General features: G+C 32.9%; 11 protein-coding genes across 11 annotated transcripts; 4 read left to right on the top strand and 7 right to left on the bottom strand.

Moving 5' to 3' along the window:
• Positions 1-1,888: 1,888 nt before the first annotated feature.
• Positions 1,889-3,173, top strand: rps19 (40S ribosomal protein S19; the record flags this gene model as incomplete). The annotated part of the gene is made up of 3 exons (XM_020581976.1): positions 1,889-1,897; positions 2,049-2,470; positions 3,134-3,173. 3 exons carry the CDS (start codon positions 1,889-1,891, stop codon positions 3,171-3,173), a joined length of 471 nt encoding a protein of 156 aa, XP_020427279.1.
• Positions 3,174-3,321: 148 nt separating this feature from the next.
• On the bottom strand, positions 3,322-5,608 carry PPL_11218 (ferredoxin reductase family protein; the record flags this gene model as incomplete). Its single annotated transcript, XM_020581975.1, has 5 exons — positions 3,322-3,334; positions 3,396-3,466; positions 3,672-4,560; positions 4,585-5,540; positions 5,579-5,608. 5 exons carry the CDS (start codon positions 5,606-5,608, stop codon positions 3,322-3,324), a joined length of 1,959 nt encoding a protein of 652 aa, XP_020427278.1.
• A 1,262-nt stretch (positions 5,609-6,870) lies between these two features.
• PPL_11217 (uncharacterized protein) lies at positions 6,871-7,221 on the bottom strand (the record flags this gene model as incomplete). Its single annotated transcript, XM_020581974.1, has 1 exon — positions 6,871-7,221. The coding sequence occupies one exon, from the start codon at positions 7,219-7,221 to the stop codon at positions 6,871-6,873; it is 351 nt and encodes a 116-aa protein (XP_020427277.1).
• Positions 7,222-7,326: 105 nt separating this feature from the next.
• Positions 7,327-8,629, bottom strand: PPL_11216 (uncharacterized protein; the record flags this gene model as incomplete). The annotated part of the gene is made up of 5 exons (XM_020581973.1): positions 7,327-7,343; positions 7,384-7,537; positions 7,601-7,899; positions 8,308-8,375; positions 8,598-8,629. 5 exons carry the CDS (start codon positions 8,627-8,629, stop codon positions 7,327-7,329), a joined length of 570 nt encoding a protein of 189 aa, XP_020427276.1.
• A 183-nt stretch (positions 8,630-8,812) lies between these two features.
• PPL_11215 (uncharacterized protein) lies at positions 8,813-9,265 on the top strand (the record flags this gene model as incomplete). Its single annotated transcript, XM_020581972.1, has 1 exon — positions 8,813-9,265. The coding sequence occupies one exon, from the start codon at positions 8,813-8,815 to the stop codon at positions 9,263-9,265; it is 453 nt and encodes a 150-aa protein (XP_020427275.1).
• Positions 9,266-10,119: 854 nt separating this feature from the next.
• Positions 10,120-12,828, bottom strand: PPL_11214 (uncharacterized protein; the record flags this gene model as incomplete). The annotated part of the gene is made up of 3 exons (XM_020581971.1): positions 10,120-12,065; positions 12,375-12,729; positions 12,799-12,828. 3 exons carry the CDS (start codon positions 12,826-12,828, stop codon positions 10,120-10,122), a joined length of 2,331 nt encoding a protein of 776 aa, XP_020427274.1.
• Positions 12,829-13,875: 1,047 nt separating this feature from the next.
• Positions 13,876-14,630, top strand: PPL_11213 (uncharacterized protein; the record flags this gene model as incomplete). Its single annotated transcript, XM_020581970.1, has 3 exons — positions 13,876-13,945; positions 14,134-14,298; positions 14,443-14,630. 3 exons carry the CDS (start codon positions 13,876-13,878, stop codon positions 14,628-14,630), a joined length of 423 nt encoding a protein of 140 aa, XP_020427273.1.
• Positions 14,631-15,068: 438 nt separating this feature from the next.
• rpl11 (uL5 family ribosomal protein) lies at positions 15,069-15,744 on the bottom strand (the record flags this gene model as incomplete). Its single annotated transcript, XM_020581969.1, has 3 exons — positions 15,069-15,084; positions 15,112-15,677; positions 15,703-15,744. 3 exons carry the CDS (start codon positions 15,742-15,744, stop codon positions 15,069-15,071), a joined length of 624 nt encoding a protein of 207 aa, XP_020427272.1.
• Positions 15,745-16,384: 640 nt separating this feature from the next.
• Positions 16,385-18,353, top strand: PPL_11211 (uncharacterized protein; the record flags this gene model as incomplete). Its single annotated transcript, XM_020581968.1, has 4 exons — positions 16,385-16,516; positions 16,633-16,882; positions 16,976-18,098; positions 18,188-18,353. The coding sequence occupies 4 exons, from the start codon at positions 16,385-16,387 to the stop codon at positions 18,351-18,353; spliced, it is 1,671 nt and encodes a 556-aa protein (XP_020427271.1).
• Positions 18,354-18,501: 148 nt separating this feature from the next.
• On the bottom strand, positions 18,502-19,452 carry ccdc94 (Saf4/Yju2 family protein; the record flags this gene model as incomplete). Its single annotated transcript, XM_020581967.1, has 1 exon — positions 18,502-19,452. One exon carries the CDS (start codon positions 19,450-19,452, stop codon positions 18,502-18,504), a length of 951 nt encoding a protein of 316 aa, XP_020427270.1.
• Positions 19,453-19,772: 320 nt separating this feature from the next.
• Positions 19,773-22,985, bottom strand: PPL_11209 (patatin family protein; the record flags this gene model as incomplete). The annotated part of the gene is made up of 4 exons (XM_020581966.1): positions 19,773-21,511; positions 21,571-21,612; positions 21,881-22,490; positions 22,566-22,985. The coding sequence occupies 4 exons, from the start codon at positions 22,983-22,985 to the stop codon at positions 19,773-19,775; spliced, it is 2,811 nt and encodes a 936-aa protein (XP_020427269.1).
• Between the last annotated feature and the right edge of the window lie 27 nt (positions 22,986-23,012).

Genomic DNA, 23,012 nt, shown 5'->3' with positions numbered 1-23,012 from the left:
TTGATAAATCTAAAAATCTGTAATCATAACTTTTTTTTTTCCTTTCTAAACCTCAGGAGATAGTAGTAGTAATAATAATAATAATAATAATATAATAGTAGTAGTAAACTAAATAACAAAATATTATTATATAAAAAAAAAGAGATAATATTTATACAAATAATTATTTCTCGTAAATTATTATTATTATTTTCTATTTCTGTAATTTCATTATTATTAATTTATTATATTATTATATTGTTATTGTTTATTAAACTAAATAATTAATTGATGATTTATGATGATGATTTCTAATGATGATGAATAGTAATAATAACATAGGTTTATTTTACCTACCTAGCGCAAGAGGAGAATGATGAGGACTTCTAACTGTGGCTTTAGTTTTTTTTCACTTGATACTATTTTTTCAATGTCAAAAAAAAAAATTGGTTAAAAAAATTAAAAAAAATAAGAAACGAAAAACGTTACACCTTTGAAATTTTGAAAAAAAACACAACCAGTTCTCACACTCCTCATTGCTTTACAATTGATCAAAGCATCACTAACTTTGTAGTCTATTATTAAAAAAGATAAAATAAGATAAGATACGATATTTATTTAAAATAATAATAAATACTTTCTTTTTATTTTATTATAGTTATTTTACAATCATCAAATAAATAACTATATTAGTTAGTTTGATCAAATTGTAAAAAAGATAATTCATTCATTTAATTAGTTTAGTTTAATTAGACTTAAAAGTATTATTTCAAGTAGTTGTTTTTGTTTTTTTTCATATTTAAACAATTGTCTAGGAGTGGAACAAGGATATTCATACTCAACTATTATTATATCTTTTTTTTCAGCAGCATAATATTAAACTGTTAATTTTTTAATTTGTTTTTTTATTAATAATTAATATATTTATTGCAATTATGTATAAATTTAGAACATATAAAAATTGTTATTATATAATGAAATAAATTATTATTATTATCTGATTTTGATTAATTGAGTTAATGAGTTACAAAACATTTGAAATAAATGCATGGGCATTAATTTCTAAAAGTAAGGAATTGCAAAAAACACGAGAGACAAATTTTTTTCATGATTCATTTTAATATGAGGCTCGTCAAAAAAGTGATTTAGAGTGCACAGTTTTTTTTTTTTTTGAATGATTGTCATTGATTTGTGAGGCTCATATTGACATCGGGTAACGTTGACAATATTAATTTTTTTGAAAAAATTTCAATTTTTTATTTTTTATTTTTTTATTTTTCGAAACAGAAGCACTCACCGCTAAATCAGCACACAAAATTACTCAAAGCTTCCTTTTTCCACTCGAGTAACGACCCGTTCACATATAAGGTGTGTTTTTATATCTCTTTCTATTTTCTCTACCTAATTTCCTTTTAAAACAATTGAAAATGTATCTACAATAATTACCTACTATACCTACTACCTACCTACAATTATTAGTATTTAGAAAATAATCGAAAATTACTACAAATAATTATAATTATTTAGAAACATATAATATTATCTATTTAGTAAAAAAAAATAATAAATAATAAAATAATTTTACAGAAACATACAGAACTACACTCATTGATTATAATCTAGAAACAAAATAAACAACAAAACAATAACAACAACAACAAATAATCATAATTCAGGATAACAGAATGGTGTTGGTGGTCACAGATAAAATTGATTTTCAACAAAAAGTTTAGCAGTTACATTTTGAAACAAATATAAATGGTTTTTTTATTCGATCGACAGAATGAATGCTTGTTCAAGAAAAAGACGATCTTATAAACAAAAATAATCAAATCATCAAATAATCAAATAATCACATAATCACATAATCACATATAATCATAATATAAACTATGTTTCTAGATTAAAAATGAGTGTAGTAAAGTAATAGAAGTTTTAGTTGTATCACATTAATAGTTTTTTTGATAAATAACACTCAGCATGACCTCATTTTTTTTCATTATTATTCTCGGTCGAGAAAATAAAAATAAATATACTAATTATAATAATATTATTATTAAAACAAATAGATGGCCACTACTGTACAAAGTGTAACTGTTAAGGACGTTTGCCCACAAGAATTCATTGCTCACTACGCCAAGTTCTTGAAGAAGACTGGTCGTGTCCACATCCCAAGATGGGTCGACATTGTCAAGACTGCCACCCACAAGGAGCTCCCACCCTCAAACCCAGACTGGTTGTACGTCCGTATTGCCGCCTTGGCCCGTAAGGTATACCTCCGTGGTGGTGATGGTGTTGGATGTTACAGAAAGGCCTTTGGTGGAAACCGTAGAGATGGTGTCCGTCCAAACCACTTCCACCAAGCCAACGGTGGTGTCATCCGTTACTGCTTACGTCAATTGAACGTCTTGAAGGTCATCGAAACCGACTCACTTAAGGGTGGAAGAAGAATCACCGCTACCGGACGTCGTGATCTCGATCGTATCGCCAAGCAAGTCTACAACTTGAAGCACGCCAAGAACTAAACTTCCCTGAGAAACGTGTTTTAATAAATTAGAAAAGCCATCTTTATAAAAACAATTTTAAAACAAAAAAAATACAATTATTTTTCAATTATTATTCTGAATAACTAACTATCATTGATACACAAAGTGAATATAATTTCTTTATTCATTCCTTATCTCTTTTTTTTGTGAAACTAGAACACAAAAACTGAAAAAAAAATTGGTGATTGTTGACAAAGAAATTATTTCATCGTGGCTATTTCCTGTACATGTAAAAGAAGTGGGTCTGGTAGTTTAAAAGTTAACCTAGTAGTATTGACAACTAATGAAAATTGTGATGATAGGTAATGATTCAAATAATAATAAAGTAATTGAATATTATAAATGAATTTGAACAATTTATTGTTTAATAATACAAAATTATTTGACAAATGAATTTTTGTTTCGATCTCTGCTGACTTTCAATCTACTGCCGATTTTTCTTCCCATTTCCTTATTTGAAGAATAATCCAATTACCATATTCCAGAGTCTATTCGTTTCATAGACTTTGTATTTTCGGGAGACTTGACTCTGTATGATGGTAGGTTGGATCGGAATAGCTTCGATGGTATTGGATCTAAAGATAATAATAATATATATACTAACACAGGCCAATCTATATGATTAAAGGTCAACAGAGATGGAAATAAATATTTAGTTTGATGAATTATAATTCCAAAGGATATTTTATGTAAAAAAAACAAATATTTATATCTCTAAATTCCAAAAAGGGTTGAAAAAAATCAAAATGTTTTTTTTTTTTTTTTTTTGAGATGTAATCAGCTAATCTATTTTTTATTACACCATCATTCTATATATAAAAGAATAGGTACATCATCCCAAACAATATGTAATCGATGATAGATATAGACTTCCTATAGGTGTTATTCGATAAAGACATGCCAGTAAAGAAGAGATTCCATCTAATCTTACCACCACAAGTCTCAATTTAGCTTAATTTGTTTATTGGATTGGACTGGATTTTAAATAATTATACATAGTTACAATAGATTAAAATGTGTTTTCGGTCATTCGATTTTTAATCTTTAAAAAGTCTCTGTTCTCTCAATGATTCTTCCTCTAGAACCGTTTTCGTGGTCGACCTGCCACAAATGTCGATAATTCTCTAGGTCGGAACCACAATAAACCAGTACCGATAGTCTAGTACCCCATTCACCACCAAACACTTCATTCTTGATAACATTATCGTAAGCATTCTTGGCTTTTATGTAGCGGTCATTGGCTTTTGTTTTATCATCGTTTTTTGGTCTTTCTTTAAATTCTTTCGGTACCAAATCAATATCGATACCCTCTGGAGCCACCGGTTGGAATAGAGCAACTGGTGGATCAGCATTTCTATTGGCATTTCTATTGGCTTCGGTATTCAATTCTGTTTTGCCAATTCGAGCAATATAGAATTTTATCTTTCTGAAACGATCACGTAGTTGATCAACGTTGTATGCATCGTAGAGAAGTTTTTGAACTTTCTCACAGAGTTCTTTCGATGGTGTAGACCAGTAGAATCGAATCGAATCCACGCGATCAATGAGTCTGTTGGATGGTGACAATAGGTGTTGCAGCAACGACAGCGACACAGTGATACCAACACCATTTGCATAGAGTGCGAGAATAGGAAATTCATTCTCCTCGATTCTCATGGTTTCCAGCAAGCGAAGAGCAGAGTTACCGGTCGATAGATATGGTCCGTGCATTGCCAGTTGGATATTACTGTTTTTATCTTCAAATAAACCAGACAGACTCTGAGTGAATCCACCTTTCGTCCTGATAATAAATCTCAGTTTTTTCGCTTTGTGGTTGCATGCAATGCATGTGTTGGCATCTTCGTAATCTGACCACGGCCATACGAAAGCGGAAAACTGGTGGCCATGAGAGAGATAAGTTCCTTTCAGGTAGAGGGTGTAGTAGCATCCTGGATCAACAATTGAGAATCCCTCCAAGTCAGACTCGAGTAGCAAGAATTGTGTTGTCTCCATTGCAGGAATCTTAACTGCGGTGGTGTCAGCATGTGTAATTGCTCTTATAATAAAAAAGAGGATGTACATCACACCGAACAGCACGGAGAACATCATTACCATTCGATCGCCAACTGGAGGACCAAGCAATCGTTGGTAACCATGGATGTAGAAGAACATCGTTGTGATCAGCGCAAGTGGAATGTGAACATAGAACCATCTTCCTTGGTAGAGGAATCCGGAGAGCAGAGTTAAGCCAATGGTTAGAAGCATGGCGAATCCAGTCACAATCGGGATGTTGTAGGTGTAGACCAGAACATTGTCTTCCTCCGTTCTAAAGTTTGGATTCATACTCCAAGTTACAATGTGACCGGTTACATGCACCACGATGGCAAACATCAGGTTGATAGCCATGGTTCGGTGAAAATGAATCTTGTGGATGGCGTGAGATGAAACATTGCTATGGAAGTAGCGGTAAACAATCTGTAGAATCGGTGAGGAGATTGTCGTCAACAATAGACAGTAGTCGATGAATATCCAAAAGGCACCGACTCTAGCAACTAAAATCGATAATGGGAGTGTATTGCTTGTCGTGGCAATGACGTAGCCACACGATGCAAAGTGAAGTCCGATGATTCCGGGACGTAGTGCAAGCTTCACCATCTGGTTGTTGATCTCCACTATTTCGGTTTTGGTTGCTCTTTCGACATCGTCGTTCTTCTTGTACAACGAGTTAAAGTATGTACTGTAGAGGTGGAGGATGATCGGAATCATTTGGGAGAAGAGATCCTTGGCGAAATCAAAGAATGGATTGGAAGTGGCATCACTGAGATAGTCGATGAACTGCACACCCTCAGTGATTTGGTACATGTCAATGGCAAGACGAAGGGCAATGCTACACAACACGATCATACACAGCGGACCTTGAGTAACTTCCTCGGTGGAATTCACTTCATAGTGGCGTGGATTAACTACCTGTCTGATATGCATGGCACATCCAATCACCACACCCAATCCCGATATTAAGTTGGTCCAGATAGTGATCTGAAATAAAAGGTTGATATTACTGTCGCTGCTCTTACTACTCTTACTGCCGCTGCCACTGTTGTCATTTTTATCTTTCTCTCCTGGAATGATTGTCACTAGTATCATTCCGACCGATGACAACACCAAAGCAGCTAAAGACCACCAGAAAAGTTTGGAGGTAGGTGATCCTTTGATGACGTTGGTGTGCGTGTAGTACTCAAAGCAAAGACTTGCCATGAAGCATATTGCCAGAACCAGGTTTGTCTCTGACATGACTGCCAATGTCACGGTGATGGGATAGCTGTAGCTCCAGTAGTTATATGTACGAAGTGAGTTTTCTGCGGCACGAGAAAGGCAAATAATCAGTGCTAGTAGGAGAGAAAGTCGGTATTTTGGTAGCGAGTGAAAAGCTAATCTCCAGAAAACATTGACCGCCAGAACCAAGAACAGAAAAGCAATGATAGCAGAACCACTCATTTCCACATAGATTACACCATAAAATGTTTTGGTCAAAATAAAAGTGGCGGCAAAGATCAAGGATAAAATGATATAAAGCGATGGCCAGAAAGCAGGTCTCTCGGAAAATTCTGACAGTCTTTTCCAGAATCCTTTATTCGTTTGTTTATTCCCTAGGAGTGGTTGATACTTTATGCATATTAAGTTTAAAAGTTAGTTAGTTCCGATAAGAAGTGTTCGATGTTCTCGTTATAGGTAGTTACATACCTTATTAGCTTTTTTAGTTGTCATTTAATAGTTGGAATCAATGTATAATAATAAATAAAATATTTAATTAAAGATAGGAGTAAACAAGATTTTATAAAGAAAATTAAAACTTTTGGATTTAAGTTTTTAAATGATTGCTTAAAAGCCTTTCCATTTTCAAATCACTAATTTTTCGTTGGCCAAGTTCACACTATTAAAATTTTAAGTTATTTACAAATTTTGATTGATTTTTAAAATTGGGCATCTTTTTTATGGTTCAATTAATTTAATTTATCAAATTAATTTTATCATTTTTATTAAAGAAAATGAAATTTACCTTTTATCTCAACTTTTTGTAAAACAAGAAGATATTGCCAATTAATATAAGGTTTTGAAAGTTACCAGACTTTTTGTGCCTGACAAAAATTGGAAAAACAAATCTAAAAAAAAAGTGTTAAAAAATTAGTTATTTAAACAAGTGCAAAACCAAATAATTCAACAAAATTACAAAAAAAAATAAAATTTCAAAATTTTTCAAAATTTTTTATAAAAAAAAATTTATTTAAATGTAAAATTTAAAAGTAAAAATCAAGTTAGAACTTTATTTTATTATTCTCTAAAAGCTTTTTTCATTCCAAGCTGAATATCAATGTTTACAATATAAGTTAACAACCAAGAAAGCCAAATCCAATTTTTCTTTTGAGCCCCTCCATGCCTTTTCAAAGCAATGGAATTTTTTAATTCTCCCAAAATAATTTTCTACAACAGCACGATTGGAATTGATAAAAGAATTTTCTGCTTTCTGTTCTGGTGTAAACGGAACTTTGACTTTCATAGTTTTGTTTGGGTTTCTTATTGATGGCTCTTTCCTTGACAATTTCTTATTTGGTGCAAAAATTCTATTTCCACCAATATAACCCTTGTCTCCCAGCATCCAATATGACGGAGATAGTAAATGATCAATTTCATTCACCAATAGACGAGTAAATACTGGCATCATGTTGACTACCAGGAAATGGACCTCTTAGTGATAGTAGTTCCCCCTTCAAACCTACTACAGCTTCATATTTATAGCCATGTATTTTATGTTTTGCTACAATTTTTAATTCTTAAAATTAGCTAAATAAAATTATTAAATTTATATATTTATATTACATACTACAATATAATGATTTGTACAAATATCCATCAATAGGTTTTGGGATTTGTAGAAGGGTAGTATCAACAGCACAGTTTACAAGTTTAGTTTGAATGGCATCACCAGTACCAAAAGAATACTCTTTAATGACCAAATTATCTAGAATATTTGGATTCTTATCATATAAGATTAATTTAGTTATGATTTTAGAAATAGAAAAGTTAAATTTATTACTTACTAATAGAACATCTTCTTTCAACTTATTTTTAAGTACAATATTAAATGCCACGAAACAATTGTCAACCCAGGTCTTAAAAGTTCTAACTGAGACTCCAAAGTTGACAGCATGTATATCTAATGAATTGTACTGCCTTAAATATACCAAGAACCAAAGTAAATGTTTTTCTTGAATTTGAAAATGATCTTTAATCATAGAATAGAGGTGGTCAAATGTTGTTTTGCTAACACCACAATAAATCTCTAATGTTGATAGATAAAAATTTATATCTATAATAGTATTCTTATTTAACATTTTTTCTATATTATTTTAACTATATACTTAAATAAATAAATACTTGGTTGTTTGTTTAACTTTTGTTAAGCTTCTATCGATAATATAATTTATTTTCACTCACGAATACTAATTAACACTTATTAGTTTCATTCTAAATTTGTAGTTTAATTATTAAGATGATAATCTTCGATCTAACATGGTGAATTAAAAAAAACTAAAGTATATCAAAAATATATACATGCAAACATTGAAATCTTAATACATTTTCATATCTTTTCCTGAAAAAATTTCATATTACCACACACAAATTCAACACCAGTATAATTTTTTCATTATCAGTACCCCATTTTTGCACTTCAACCCAAATATTAGTATTGAATTCGTATATCTTTTCATGAATAAAAAAAGTACACTAATTAACCCCAATTTACCATCATTGACATAATTTTTTGCTTGAAACCAAACACAAACATTTTTTTTTGCATGCATTCTTATTGCCCTATTGAAAAATAGATAATGCACTTATTAATAATTAATATACTATTATTAATAAATTAATGTACGCAAAATAATTTGAAACTCCACTTACTGGGATGGCTTAGATGATGGCTTCTTTAATAGAATTTAATCTTTCATAAAAATACCCGATTTATTATTTAAAATTATTTGTTATTACATGCATGCAAGCAAACCTATTTTTTTTAATATTAACATAACAAACACAGAAGTGAAAAGATTTAAATTTAAGACCATTTTCTTAAAAATAAATAAAATATATTTTAAATATCTACATTTAAAACCATGACAGTTGTAAGTGTTAGAAATTTATTAAGTGTTTACAGTATTATTAATTAATTTTACAATGTATATATAAAATAATTTTCAAACAAACAGTATAGTAAATACGAAGATAAACATACCACGTTCTTCAAAGAAATGATAAAAAACAACCCAACTATCACATCCACTGATGCCTTCAAACTCTTTGAAACTAGATTTGGGCAAAACTCAGGTTACACCAGGGCTTCGATAATGGGAAAATTTAATTCAACCAAGAAATTCTCCCAATTGAATGTCAAGAAATCTACTATAATCACAACTACTCCTGATCCATCACCTATAATCCAACCTGTTGAAGATGTTCAATTACAAAATGTAACTCCTGACAAACATGGCTCAGCTGAGGGAAATAATTCCACCACTACTACGACCACTACCACTACCACCACCAATAGAAATCCACAGAGTCCTAGTATGTCTGTCCAAACTTCACCATCATTGGTTGGAATACCCTCTTTCTTGGATTCAGTCGAAGAAGACAACATGAACTTCCATTCTCCACTAGATGATCTTATAGAGGCTAACAGAGCAGAACTAACCTCAGCCTAATCTTCTCATTATTCATACCTCCATGGTGATGAGGTTTATGGGCCGATATTATTCGAACATTCCTCAATGGAAGATGGTAGGTATATTAAATAGTTAGAATAATTTACAAAAACTAATATATATATATATATTTTTCATTTAGAAATATTTAAGACCTACGTTATATTTCTACCAAAAATGGCAGGTGTTGAGTTTATTGGACCTTATTTTAATCCAAGAACGGACGAGGTTCTAGTGTCACTTAAAATCAATAGTTTCACAAGAAAATGCTTCAATCTTGGGGAGTACTCGGAGGAACTAGAACTTCCAAAAAGAAGAATTGTAAAGGTTCCAGTCCGATTGGAAAACGTAATGAAATTGTTCAAGTTCCAATTATTAAAGAACGATCAGTTCTTCGTGGTTGAGTGCCAATGCGTCAAGGCCAACTTGGGAGTGACCTCCACCGTGTCTAAAAAACAAAAACTATATTAAAAATAATAAAATAAAGTTCTAACTTGATTTTTACTTTTAAATTTTACATTTAAATAAATTTTTTTTTATAAAAAATTTTGAAAAATTTTGAAATTTTATTTTTTTTTTGTAATTTTGTTGAATTATTTGGTTTTGCACTTGTTTAATTGGATGTATTTAGACAATTTTGATTTAGCTTATCTGATCTGTTTGAATTTATATTTGTTTCATCCATAACATTATCTTTTTTTTTAATTCATAATTAAATTTTTTTGTTTGATTTCTAAGATTTTTATCAATATTAAATTTTGACAAAAGGATTTATATAAATTAAAACTATTTTGATGTTAGAGCTCTGAGAAAAAAAAAAAAAAATTTTCTTCAAGTTTATCAACTTTATTAATTTATTTAATAGTCTCTGTTCTCTCAATGATTCTTCCTGCAAAGCCATCCTTCCATAGACTTCGGCTCTTTTCCAGCTCGCCACCACCGTAAACCAGTATCGATTCCCTATTTCGGCCACCCCAATCACCACCAAACACTTCGTTCTTGATAACATTATTGTAGGCTTCCATTGCTTCTGTGTCTTCACTATCTGGTCTTTCTATGAATTCTCTCGGTACCAAACAAATATTGATGCCTTGTGTAGCTTCTGGTCGGAATAGAGTAACTGGTGGATCAGCATTTCTATAGGCATTTCTATTGGCTTCGGTATTCAATTCTATCTGGCCAATTCGGGCAATATAGAATTGAATCTTTTCGAAACGATTACGAAGTGGTTCGAATCTGTAGGCATCATAGATTAGTTTCTGGACCTCCTCACAAAGTTCTTTGGATTGTGTCGTCCAGTAGAATCGAATCGAATCCAGTTTATCAATGAGTTGGTTCGTTGGCGACAGCAGGTGTTGCAGCAATGACAGTGCCACAGTGATACCAACACCTTCACCACAGAGCGCAAGAATAGGGAGTTGATCCTGTTCTGGTCTCATGTTTTCTATATAGCGAAGAGCAGAGCTACCTGTCGATAGATATGGTCCGTGCATTGCCAGCTGGATGGTGGCGTTCGGCTCTTCAAATGAATTAGACAAACTCTTGGTGAATCCACCTCTCATCTTGATCATAAACCGCAGTTTTGTCGCTTTGAAATTAGCAGCGACGCAATTGCGGAAATCTGGATTATTATAATCGGAATATGACCATTCGAAGGACGTAAAAGGGTGGCCATGAGTGATGATCGTTTCCTTGGGGTAGAGAGTGTAGAAGCATCCTGGATCGACAGTTGGGAATCCGGATGAATCGGATTGAAGTAGCAAGTATTGTGTTTCACCAACCGCCGGTATCTTTACTGCGGTGGTGTAAGCATTGGAAATGGGATTGATGGTGAAGAAAAGGATGTACATTACACCAAACAGCACTGAGAATATCATTACCATATGATCGCCAACCTGTGGTCCAAGAATTTTTTGAAAACCGTGGATGTAAAAGTTGAGCGTTGTGATAATGACAAGTGGAATATGGAAATAAAAGCATCTTCCTTTATCATGAAATATACCACAGATCATAGTAAAGAACAGACATACCAGCATGATGAAACCTGTTATTATCGGGATATTGTAGGTGTAGACTAGAACGTTATTATATTGGAAGTTTGGCTGTCGAATCCAAGTGATAAAATGACCGGTTACATGTACGGCGATAGCAAACGTCAGGTTGATAGCCATGGTTCGGTGAAAATGAATCTTGTTGACGGCATGCGGTGAAACATTTCTATGGAAATAGCGGTAAACAATCTGCAGCATCGGCGCAGAGATTGTCGTCAGGAGCAGACAGTAGTCGATGAATATCCAAAAGGCACCGACTCGAGCAACTAAAACCGATAATGGGAGAGTGCTGTCTGTGGTGGCAACAACATAGCCACACGATGCAAAGTGAAGCCCAATGATTCCAGGACGTAGTGCAAGCTTCACCATCTGGTTGTTGATCTCTACTGTTTCGGTTTTGGTTGCTCTTTCGACATCGTCGTTCCTTTTATGCAAATAGCTATAGAGTGTGCTGTAGAGGAGCAGAATGATTGGAATCATCTGGGAGAAGAGATCCTTGGCGAAATCAAAGAATGGATTGGAAGTGGCATCACTGAGATACGCGATGAAATCTACACCCTGGATCATTTGATACATATCTATTCCAATACGGAGAGTTATACTACCCAGTACGATCATACACAGCGGACCTTGAGTAACTTCTTCCTGGGGGTTCACTTCGTAGTGGCGTGGATTCACCATTTGTCTGACGTGCATCGCATAGGCAAATACCACCGCCAATCCCAAAAACAAGTTTGCCCAGATGCTGGCTTGAAACAATAGATTGAAACCAGTGTTGCTCTTATCATAATACGATCCGAGGAATATGGTAACCAGGATCAATGCAATCGTTGACAGGAGCATCAGGAAGATCGACCACCAGCAAGCTCTGGAGGTTGGCGATCCCTTGAGGTCGTTGGTGTGCGGGTAGAAGTCAAAGCAAAGACGTGCCATAAACGATACCGCCGCAGCATAGTTTATCTCTGACAACACACCCAGAACCAGTGTCACGGTATAGCTGTAGATCCAGTAGTTGTAGGTACGCAGTGAATTCTCTGCGGCACGAGAGAGGCAAATACACAGTGCCAGTAGCAAAGAATACCGGTATCTCGGTAACGGATCAAAGAATAATCTCTTGGAAACATTTATAGCCAGGAGCAAGAACATAAAAGCAATGATACCGGAACCTGCCATCTTGACATAGATTCCACCAAACTTAATATTGATCACAATAAAAGTGGTGGCGGAAGACAATGATAGAAAGATATGGAAGAATGGCCAGAAACCAGGTGTATCTGGAAACTGTAAAATTCTTTCCCAACATCCTTTCTTCCTTCTAATATTTTGATTATTTTGATTATTTTGATTATTTTGATTATTTGGAATATTCTGATTATTTGGAATATTCTGATTATTCCTTAACAGGGGTTGATCCTTTAAAATATTCAAGTAAAAATTAGTTTTGAGAAGAAACTGAATATAGTTGTTAATTAATTTACATACCTCATTATTATCAACAATATGGATATCCATTTAATTTTAATTAATTGATCGGAACCAATATTTATACATATAAAAGAATTAATAAAAAAGATAAATAAATCTAATCCAGCTTTTTTTTTTGGTTTTATAAAGAAAATTGAAACCTTTTTATTTAAGTTTAAGAAAATCATTTACTAACCTCTAATGTGTAGTTGGATAATAAAACTCATACTATGTGCGAATTCATATTTATAACTGGCACAATAAGAGAAATTCTACTTTGCTTGTATGTTTGCACATGTGAATACCAATGCTTACAAAGAGTGTTTGTGGTAATCAATATCATTCATTCATGAGATTCGTGGGGACTTAATGTTGCTATGCTTCATATTTTTGATTATCGATAATTTAAATTATCAATCATTAGCTCACACCAATTTTTGTTGCCTAATCTTTTTTTTTTTGATTCACCACCTATATTTGGGTGGTAGTTGAATTAAATAATTAGAATTTTTGCTTGATCTAAATAAATAGACAGATAAAACAAATTATAATATTATTATTAACGAAAATAAAAACTTAGAATAATAAGTGAAAAAATAAAACAAATAAAAATTGCCTCTCTAACTATTCAAGTTAAGTGATAATGATGGATGTTGCATAACTGACCTTTTAGTAGTAACTGTTATAAATTATCACTTCTAAAAGTGAGTACAACATTTTAATTATTATTATTATTTACTTATTTTATATAATTAAACTCTTTGTTGAATTAGATATCTAATTGATTATATTTTTTTAGATTTTGATTATCTTTTTTCAAGTAATAATAATAAATAATAATAGATATAATATATCAAATTTGATCGTGATACTAAATTGATGATTTCATGTATTGAAGAAGGGGGTTTGTTTCAAAACAATGAAAACCTATAAAAAAATTTCAAGTTCATTTATTAATTTATTTTAAAAAGAGAGGGTTGAACAAACTTTTTATTTTTTATTTTAAAAAGTTATAGTCTATAGACTTATCTACACATATTTATTATCAATACATCAATATCATATATACACATATAATATATAATTGAAAGAAAAATGAGCGATACATCATCACCAAAGGATTCACCAGTACAATCTCACGTACCTGTATTACAGAAAGCTGTTTGTAAGTAATAATGATATCATTCCCTATATCTAGCTATCTATCATTTCTCTTAACACAGAATATGTAAAATCAATCAATCAATCATTTATTGAATGAACGAATGAATGAAAATGAATGAGATTATAGAGTATTGACACATTGACTAACTAAACTACAACAATAACAATCTATTATTATTATTATTATAGTTACAAAGGTAGAACATTTAAAACCAATGACAAGCGGTCATAATTTGGTATTAAAAGTATTGAGTTCAAAGGTTGTCATTGATAGAAATAAAGACAGGAAAGAGTTTATTTCAGAGGCCGTAGTTGGAGATGAAACCGGTACCATTATTTTAACTGTAAAGAATGGTAAATGTCAATTGCAAATTGCAAATCGATCGGAATCTGATTGATTAACATTTAAATTAATTAATCAATCAATCAATCAATATAATACAAACCTTAACTAACTCTTTTTTACTATTTAATATATATTAAATTAATTATAAATAGAACAAAACGATGTAGTTCAACCAGGTAATACAATTATTCTTAGAAATGGTACTATCAGAGTTTTCAATGGATTTATGAGACTGTATGTGAATGTTTGGGGAAATATTAAACCAGCACCAGAGCCTGCCGATTTCACAGTGAACACTGCTAACGATCTCTCTGCAATCGAATATGAACTGAAGAAATAAAATAATAGAAATTTTTGTATTTTAAAATCATCTCAAATCTTACTATTATTTACATATAAACAGTGAACAACAACAACAACAAGTATAGAAATGATAAATAACAACAGGTTGTTTTTGTCTACCATGAAAGATAATGATAGTGCAAGACAAGATTCATTAAAAATCATATTAATATATGAAAGATCGACCATCTTTATTTGTATAATCAATAAATTAGTATTAATATTCATTGAAAAATGATGATGATCATCATAAATATAATCTGTTATTTGTCAAACAAAATAAACTATGATGATAATTAAAAATTAGTAGTATAATATTAATATTTCAATGTAGAATGATGATCATCATAAATATGATAATAATAATAATAGGATTATATCTGTAAATATTATTAGTTTTATCTTTTTCTTTTTTTCTTTTTTATAAAAAAAAAGTTTATTTGATTTCACCACTTAAAGTAACAAGAACAAAAATTTACTTTCCAATGACGATACCCTCGTAGGTTGACTTGTACCATTGGATGGTGTCTTCCTTGGTGATTCTGTGTTGGAATCCAACCTTGGCGATGGCTCTCTTTCTACGACAGACACGGAAACCTGGACGACCCAAGACGACGAAGAAATCCATACCGTAGATACCGGTGGATGGGTCGTACTTGACACCCAAATCGATGTGTTCTTGGATACCGAAACCGAAGGAACCGTTGTTGGAGAAGTTCTTGTTTCTCAACTCGAACTCACGGACCTTCAAACCCTTCTCGAGGATCTCGGCGGCCTTCTCACCACGTACGGTGACGTGAACGGCGATTTGTTCGTTACGACGGATCGAGAAAGATCTGACGGTGTAACGGGCCTTTGAGTAGACTGGGGTTTGACCAGTGAGTTGCTCCAAAACCTTGGCGGCACGGACGAGTCTGTCACCAGATTCACCAACACAAATGTTGAGGATCAACTTCTCGATCTTGAGCTTTCTGTTGATGTTGTCCATTCTGGTTTTCTCTTGTTGGACTGGGAGCTTGGCAGCGTTCTTGTTGGCTTTAGACGACTATATTATATAAATTTATATGTACAATGAGATTGATAGATTGACATAATAGATCATCGATATACATATAAAATTTATATTTATAAAAAAGAGTGATAGAGTAGATTGGTTTGGAAGTAGGGGTATGGGTAGAGAAAGTATTATGTTAGAATGATGTGTTTGTTTATCATTTGAGATGTTATCTATGGAATCAATTCATTTTGATTCATGATTATCTCTATCATAGATAGATACACACCATTTTAAGTGGTATAGGGGAAATGACCAAAGTAAAGGTTGAAATCAATCTAGTTGCCTCTAAGTTGACAGAATCCAGAGTGAATCGTGCATCCACACAGACAGTACGCCTGCCACCACAACAGTCGAAACGCAACGAGGGGTGTATCCACCACACACCATCAATTTTTAAAATTAAAAAAATAAAAATTCAAAAAAATAAAATTCAAAAAATTCCACAGAACTTCGATAATTTACTCTTGAAATGAATTATAAAAATATCAAAGTTGAGAGTATTAAGAATTTTACATTACTGCTTATAATATTTATTGAACCTGGTTGTTGAATGTATATAAAATAAAAATAAAATATAACATAATATTATAATAAACATAAATAATAAAAGATTAAAAGAAAAGATAATATTAAAATATAGATATAAAATATAGATATAAAATATAGATATAAAATAGAGCCAATTCTAGATCACCATGGTAGATTATCTAGATGTTCAAGATGAATGTACAAGTTCAATGGAAGTTTGTTATATGCAATTGGAAGCTAGTTGGTTAATAAAACAAGAGGTACCCATTGTTTGTAAACGTGTAAAGAGAATATTAGAAGTATGTTTTTAAAATAGTTTTAAAAATGAAATGATTATTAAGTGTTTTAATTATGTTTTATGAATATTTATTTATTTACTGATTGTTGTTGTTGTTGTTACTACTATTTATTGTAGAGATGTGTACAGTTATTGAAACCGGATAGAGTAAAGCCAGAGAGTGGAGAATATGATATTAGTAGTATTTATTTTAATGTAAAAAACAGCGAGCAACAACAGCAACAACCAGGACAAACACAATCAACAACAACAACATCAACTAATCAATCGCAATCTCAATCACATCAACAACACGATCGTCGTGGAAGTGTTGATATACTAAAAGATATAAACAATCCATTTCCTGTTAATATAGAAGAGTTAGATGGTATGTTTTTAAAACAATGTTCAAACAAATACTACTACTACTACTACTACTATTTGTAAAGTATTAATATTTCATTTTGTTGTTGAAAAATAGATATATTTCAAGATAAAGCAATAGAGAATAAATCAATTAATTTTGAAACACAGGAAGGATCGAGAGGTACTTTGAATATCAATGGTTGGCTCGTTGAGTCACCGGAGCTTTTGATTAAATTCAGTAAACCGTCGAAACCAAACTACAATGTTCATGTCTATAAGACATTGATCAACAAGACACATCCATGGAGAATCCAACAGATACAAAACAGCTATAATTACCTACACCTCATTCTCACTGAATTGGACAATCTAATAGTTTTCTCAGAGTCATATGTACCACTAGATAGTGTATATCATCTGAATAGTCAACAACAACATCATCAACAGCAACATCATAATCCACTTTCATCATCAGGTCAAATCAATAACAATAACAATAACACATCTACAACAAATTCATTGGGTCAAAGTAGTGGTTGGATTCCATCGGCTAACAACAGTCACCGACATTCTTACCATGGTGGTGGTGGTGGCGGTGGTCTTGGCCAAACACAATCCAATCAATCATCGATTGGCGGTGGTAGTTTCCCAGAGTTGAATTCACTGGTGGAGTCATTCACTCGTATCTCAGAGTGGCTGTCACAGGCACGCGACGAACTTCTCCTTCCAAGTCGCAATGTATTCCCCTCGACAATGTACCAATCGACAGTGTTACAACCACCCCTTCCCTTTGAGATAAACGTTAATCTGACAGTGGCAAACTGTGAGTTGGTTCTAAGTGTCTATGAGCTGCAGATCACTTCGACTTCAGGTGGATCGGCGACATCCACTGGTAGCAGTGGTATTGGCGGTATTGGCATTGGTATTGGTGGTGGAAGTGTTGGCCACTCACAAGGTGCACACCAAACACACGATAACAACAACAATAACAACAACAGTCCATCTAAACATCTACTGAGACGATCGAAAGCACAGAATATCACATCGACAGGATCATCATCCTCCAACTTGGCAACATCGACCGGTCCCATTTTAAGATCATCTTCGCCAGGTGTCCAACAACAAGACAACGCAGGATCAAGCACCTCATTACTCATGTCATCGTCTGACAGCATCATCAGACCTACCTCGGGATCAGAGTCATCCGAGACTACAAATGCACACGGTATTCCACCTTTGTATGTATATTACAACAACAACAACACATTCAATTCAAACTATTTAAAATTAATCAACAGTTTACTAATCTTTATTATCGGTTTCACAGCCAAACAACAAAAGGTGGCAGTTTACAATTGGTTACAGTTATAGATCATACAGAATTTAGACAACCTATTCCGACATTGGTTAATACATTTACATTGTTAACGAATGCATATGATAGATTAGCTGATTTAAATGAAAAGCTTTTAGTTCTATCCAATTTTAATTGATAATATGCTTATTATATTAAATTATTATTATTATTGCTATATTTTAAAATAAAATAATGTTTATGACAAGTTAAAAATCATTTACTTGTCATTTTTAATGATTATTATGTTATATGTACAACTATATTTTTAATATTACTTTATTTATCTAATCATCTTCATCATCTGAACCATATTCTGCAAATAATGAAGATGTTGTTTGTGTTGGTGTTGTCGTTGTCGTCGTTGGTTTCAATTTCTTATCTAATTCATTTTCTTTTGATTCATTATCAACTTGATTAATTGTTCTTTTCTTATTATTATTATTATTATCTTGATTGTTGTTAACTGTTAATTTTATACCTTTTAATAAACTTGTTTTCTCTTTCTTTTTGTTATCTTGTTGTTCTAATGAAGATGTTTCTGATTCCAATAGATCTGTTAATGGTGGATCTTTATCTTCTATTCTCTTGATTGACAGTGTGCTTGAATCACCAGTACCACCACCACCGCCAGACTTTCCAAATGTTTCGTAGATCAACGCTTGATCTTCGAGATCATTGATTTGATCTAGTTCCTCTTGTTTCCGCAGACTGTATTGCAACAACATCTCTGGGTCGATCTCTGCGTTTCGCGCACTGATATCTTTGAGTTCATCGAGTGCATCCAGTATCTCCATTTCACGTTTCGAATCGAGTGTTCTATTCTCAAGTGCTTTCATGGCGTCGCCCTCCTCTTCTTTCTCGCGCTTCAGTCGCTCTTCTCTATCTTCATCGGTCTCTCGCCACGGCTCGTAGTTACGCGTTGCACCACTCTCGCAGACGTACTCTGAGTTCTTTGGGTCGGTTCTGATCGAGAGTTCCGCCGCACACTTCTTACAGCGCAGGTAGAAACGAAAGATCTTCAGACCGAGGTAGTTCTCGCCTTCCACTGTCTCCTTCCTCGAGTTGAACTTTGTACCTCTACCTAGATACTCACCGCAAGTATTACAGCGGATGCTCATTGGCAGCATCATGGTAACCTTGATGGTGTTACTCTTCTTCACACCTTTCGCTCTAGGTATCTTTGAGGGATCAAACTCTGGTGGATAGTATTTACTAATTACTTTTCTCTCACCCATTCTTTAGTAAATAATATCAAAAATTTAAAAATAAACTAAACTAAATAAACTTCTAAAAATAAAATAGACAAAGTAAATAATTAACTTTGTTTTGTGAAATTTTCAGTTTTTTTTTTTGGGGGAAACAATTTGTTTGTTGAAAAGTAATAAATAAAAAATACATGTAATAAAGTTTTTAATATTTGCACAATGTAATTTATTATTATGTTTAAAATTTAATTGGACAATTCGAAATTAATTGATTGGATGGTTGATCAGAATCTTTACATTTAAGATTACATTGGATTGATATGTTGAATGAATTATAGATTTCAACATTGTCAATTGAGAATGGAATCTCCAAGAGTTGGTTCATATTTGATGTTGTCAAATTTGAATGTGAATTGGAAATCATCAGGAAGACCAGAGTGATCTGATAATGAGAATGGGTTGGATGATGATTGGATTTGTGATATGATTTCATTTGGAATTTGATTGTTTGGTAATCGACATCGAATGATACCAGTTACTGTCTTGGTGTTTGCCACTCTCGGATTCACTTGGACATAAAATAATTGAGCAATCAAACTGTTCACTAAAAATTTGAGTTCTTCTTTGGTTTCTCGATTGGAATTCAAATAATTTCTGGTTTCATTTGAAATTGAAGTAATAAGTTCTAGTTTTTTTCCACATGTAAATATTTTATCTGGTAAAACGGTGTCGATTCTAAACATCTTTAAATTCGATGGTGAATATTTTGAAATATATGTTTGCCACTCTTCATTTGCATCTGAATCTGGAGTGATGCTAATTGATCCATTTCCAATTGATGCAACCAAATCGATTCTTCTTGATTCCTTAAAACTATCTGTTTGGTTTACACGCCAATATCTTTCACATTCACTGATCGTAAATTTAATTGGATGGTGTTCTGTATCATGTATATCAGAATCTAACAGAAATAGTGTAGCAAGTCTGGAAGGAGTACTATTGGCAACATCTTGATGAGGTGCATTATAGTTTCCGGTTTGTGCTCTATTTGGATTAATTAAGTTGTGAGAAACAGAAGAACAAATGAATTTACAATCCATTGGTGTTGTAAAGATATTGTCATCTGGAAGAAAAGCGGTAAACTCCTGGCATGTTCCTTCCAACAAAATATCGGTCATTGGTTCAAAGACAAGTGGATCATCAAAAATAGCCATTATTTTAGTGAGATTACTTGTATGGTCAGAGAATTTATCAATCATCTCGATGACAGTTGACAGCTTCTTGTTTCCAGAGAGGAAAACCAATCCAATCAGAGCACCAGTTCCAATTCCAGAGACCATATCAAATAATCGTGAAATTGGTATTCCATATAATCTCTTTTCAATTTCGTCAATAATTGTACTCTGTGAAGTTGAGAATAATGTTTGTCCACCTTCCAAACATAAAACTCTAAGTGCTGCATTCTCTGGAATCGATCTGTCAACCCAAATCGATTCTATCTTACAAATTGGACAGACCGATGGTGATTCTTTACAACATTGATAACAAACGTAATGTCCACATCCACTTCGAACTTCACTTGGGAAATCTAAAAGACATACATTACAGATTGTCATGAATTTCTCATCTTTGAAAAGATGTCCAGATTCCCAATCTAAGGTTTTGAAATATGTTGTTGGAGATCTGAGTGCTCTTTCACATCTATCAACCAATGTTTCAATCTGTAAAGTATTTTCAAACTCTCCTTTCCACGATATCTTTATGCTATTTCCATTCTTAATTCCAACAGTCCTTAAATAATCAGTCTGTTCTCTTGATAACTCTAGTGATGCAACCTCGGTGGTTTCATGTTTGGACCCATGATTCTTCTTTCTCACCTGACAAAGTACATACTTTTTCAGTCGTTCATGGTAGAAAGTTGAACAACAAGGCATAAACTCTTGAAGTTTCTCTTCAACTTGAATAAGAATATCCACGAATGCACCAATAAATTGAGCATCTGGTTGACCAATTCTTGGATCAATTCCAGCAATCCTCTTGCAATAGTATTTATATGCTACAATAGCACCATTCTCTAAAAGATCATTGGCTATAAAAAATAGATTAATATCGCTATTATCTCCTTATAATTATATTCTTTAAAATTACCTTTAATATAGGACCAATGGTTTGCACCATCGGAACTATCTTCTTTAAAATATTCAATAAGGACGTTTGCAAATTTGAAGATATTTGACGAAATAGAGGTGTTCTGGTCATTCATGGTGACAAGTTTGAAGAAATCAATCTTTGAATTTCGGTCATGGATTGAAAGATGTCATCGCTTTGTCAATATATTCAAGAACTTTGGATCGAGAGTATTCTGGTTTGGATTCTTTGGTTGATTTGTTGATTCTAAGTTTCTGTTTGATGAGATCTCCAAGTTTCTCGATTTGTTGTTGAGCTGTTAACAATGTACTTCCATTGGCATTCGGAACATAAACTACGGATATCGATTGGTAAAGACATTTCAATTTGTGAGTATTCTCACTTTGATTGTCAAGATATTGTTCGGTGGCCTTGTCAATATCAAAGTCATCTTTGTTGGTTGTATTGGAATTGTTGAAAACAATTACCAAATGAGGATGTATTGATTGATTGACCGATGCTGCCGATGCTGATGATCCATAGAGAATCAATGATTCAAGAACGGTTTGACGTTCTCTAGCTTCACCGGTGAACATGAAAACAAGTACATCGGAGAATAAATATAATAATCTTGGAAATGATTTCGAAACGAATGGCTCTCTGGCAGACAGGAATTTATTCTTTTCATCGTTTTCAGTTTTTGGATCTTCAGGATCGTCACCAACTGGAGCCGGTTCTTTTCCTTCGCTCAAGGTGTTTAGTAGTATGGTATTTGACATTGAACCACCAGTCCCTTCACTGTCAACATAAACGAAAGCATCATTTTGGTCATCAAGATGAGATAGATATGCGTTAATATCAGAGGAAGTTGGATCGACAGCACCTTTAACAGCTGGTGTTGGAAGTATTTTATCATCTGCCAAAAGTCTAATCATTGTACTCTGTTAATGAGTTTATTCAAATTGGTTTGTTAGTTTAATTGATTATCAAAAATAGAAAAAGTTTTTGTTATTTACCTTTCCACAACCTGCAGGACCTATAAAACTAACTTGAAGATATGGTTTATCACCATGTTTTGAAACATCTGCTAATTTGTGTCCAAATTTCAAACCTTTTGTTTTTTGACAGATATAAATGAATTTTGTCTTTAGATCATTCGAGACATCTTGGGTGTGATCTGGACATTCCAATCTGAACTTGAACTCTGCAACCTTTCCAGAATCAGCTCTGGTGTGTGATTTCATTGTCGGTATCTTCTTGTGAACAGAATCATGTGTTTCACAAAGATACTTTACACATTTCAGACAATATTTTACTGATTGCTTCTCACAGCCACTGGTCTCACAATTCGGTATTTTGACGTCCGATTGCCTTTGATTTGCTGTAGTATTTGTAGTTGCTGTGGTTGAGATTATAGGTTCTTCTATGCTATTCATTTCTTTCTCATATTATATTATATTACA

The sequence above is a fragment of the Heterostelium album genome (genome assembly GCF_000004825.1).
Source record: "Heterostelium album PN500 unplaced genomic scaffold PPL_scaffold13, whole genome shotgun sequence".
NCBI classification, from domain to species: domain Eukaryota; phylum Evosea; class Eumycetozoa; order Acytosteliales; family Acytosteliaceae; genus Heterostelium; species Heterostelium album.
The sequence above is the reverse complement of the archived record's forward strand: the minus strand, read 5'-3'. Positions and strand labels throughout refer to the sequence as shown.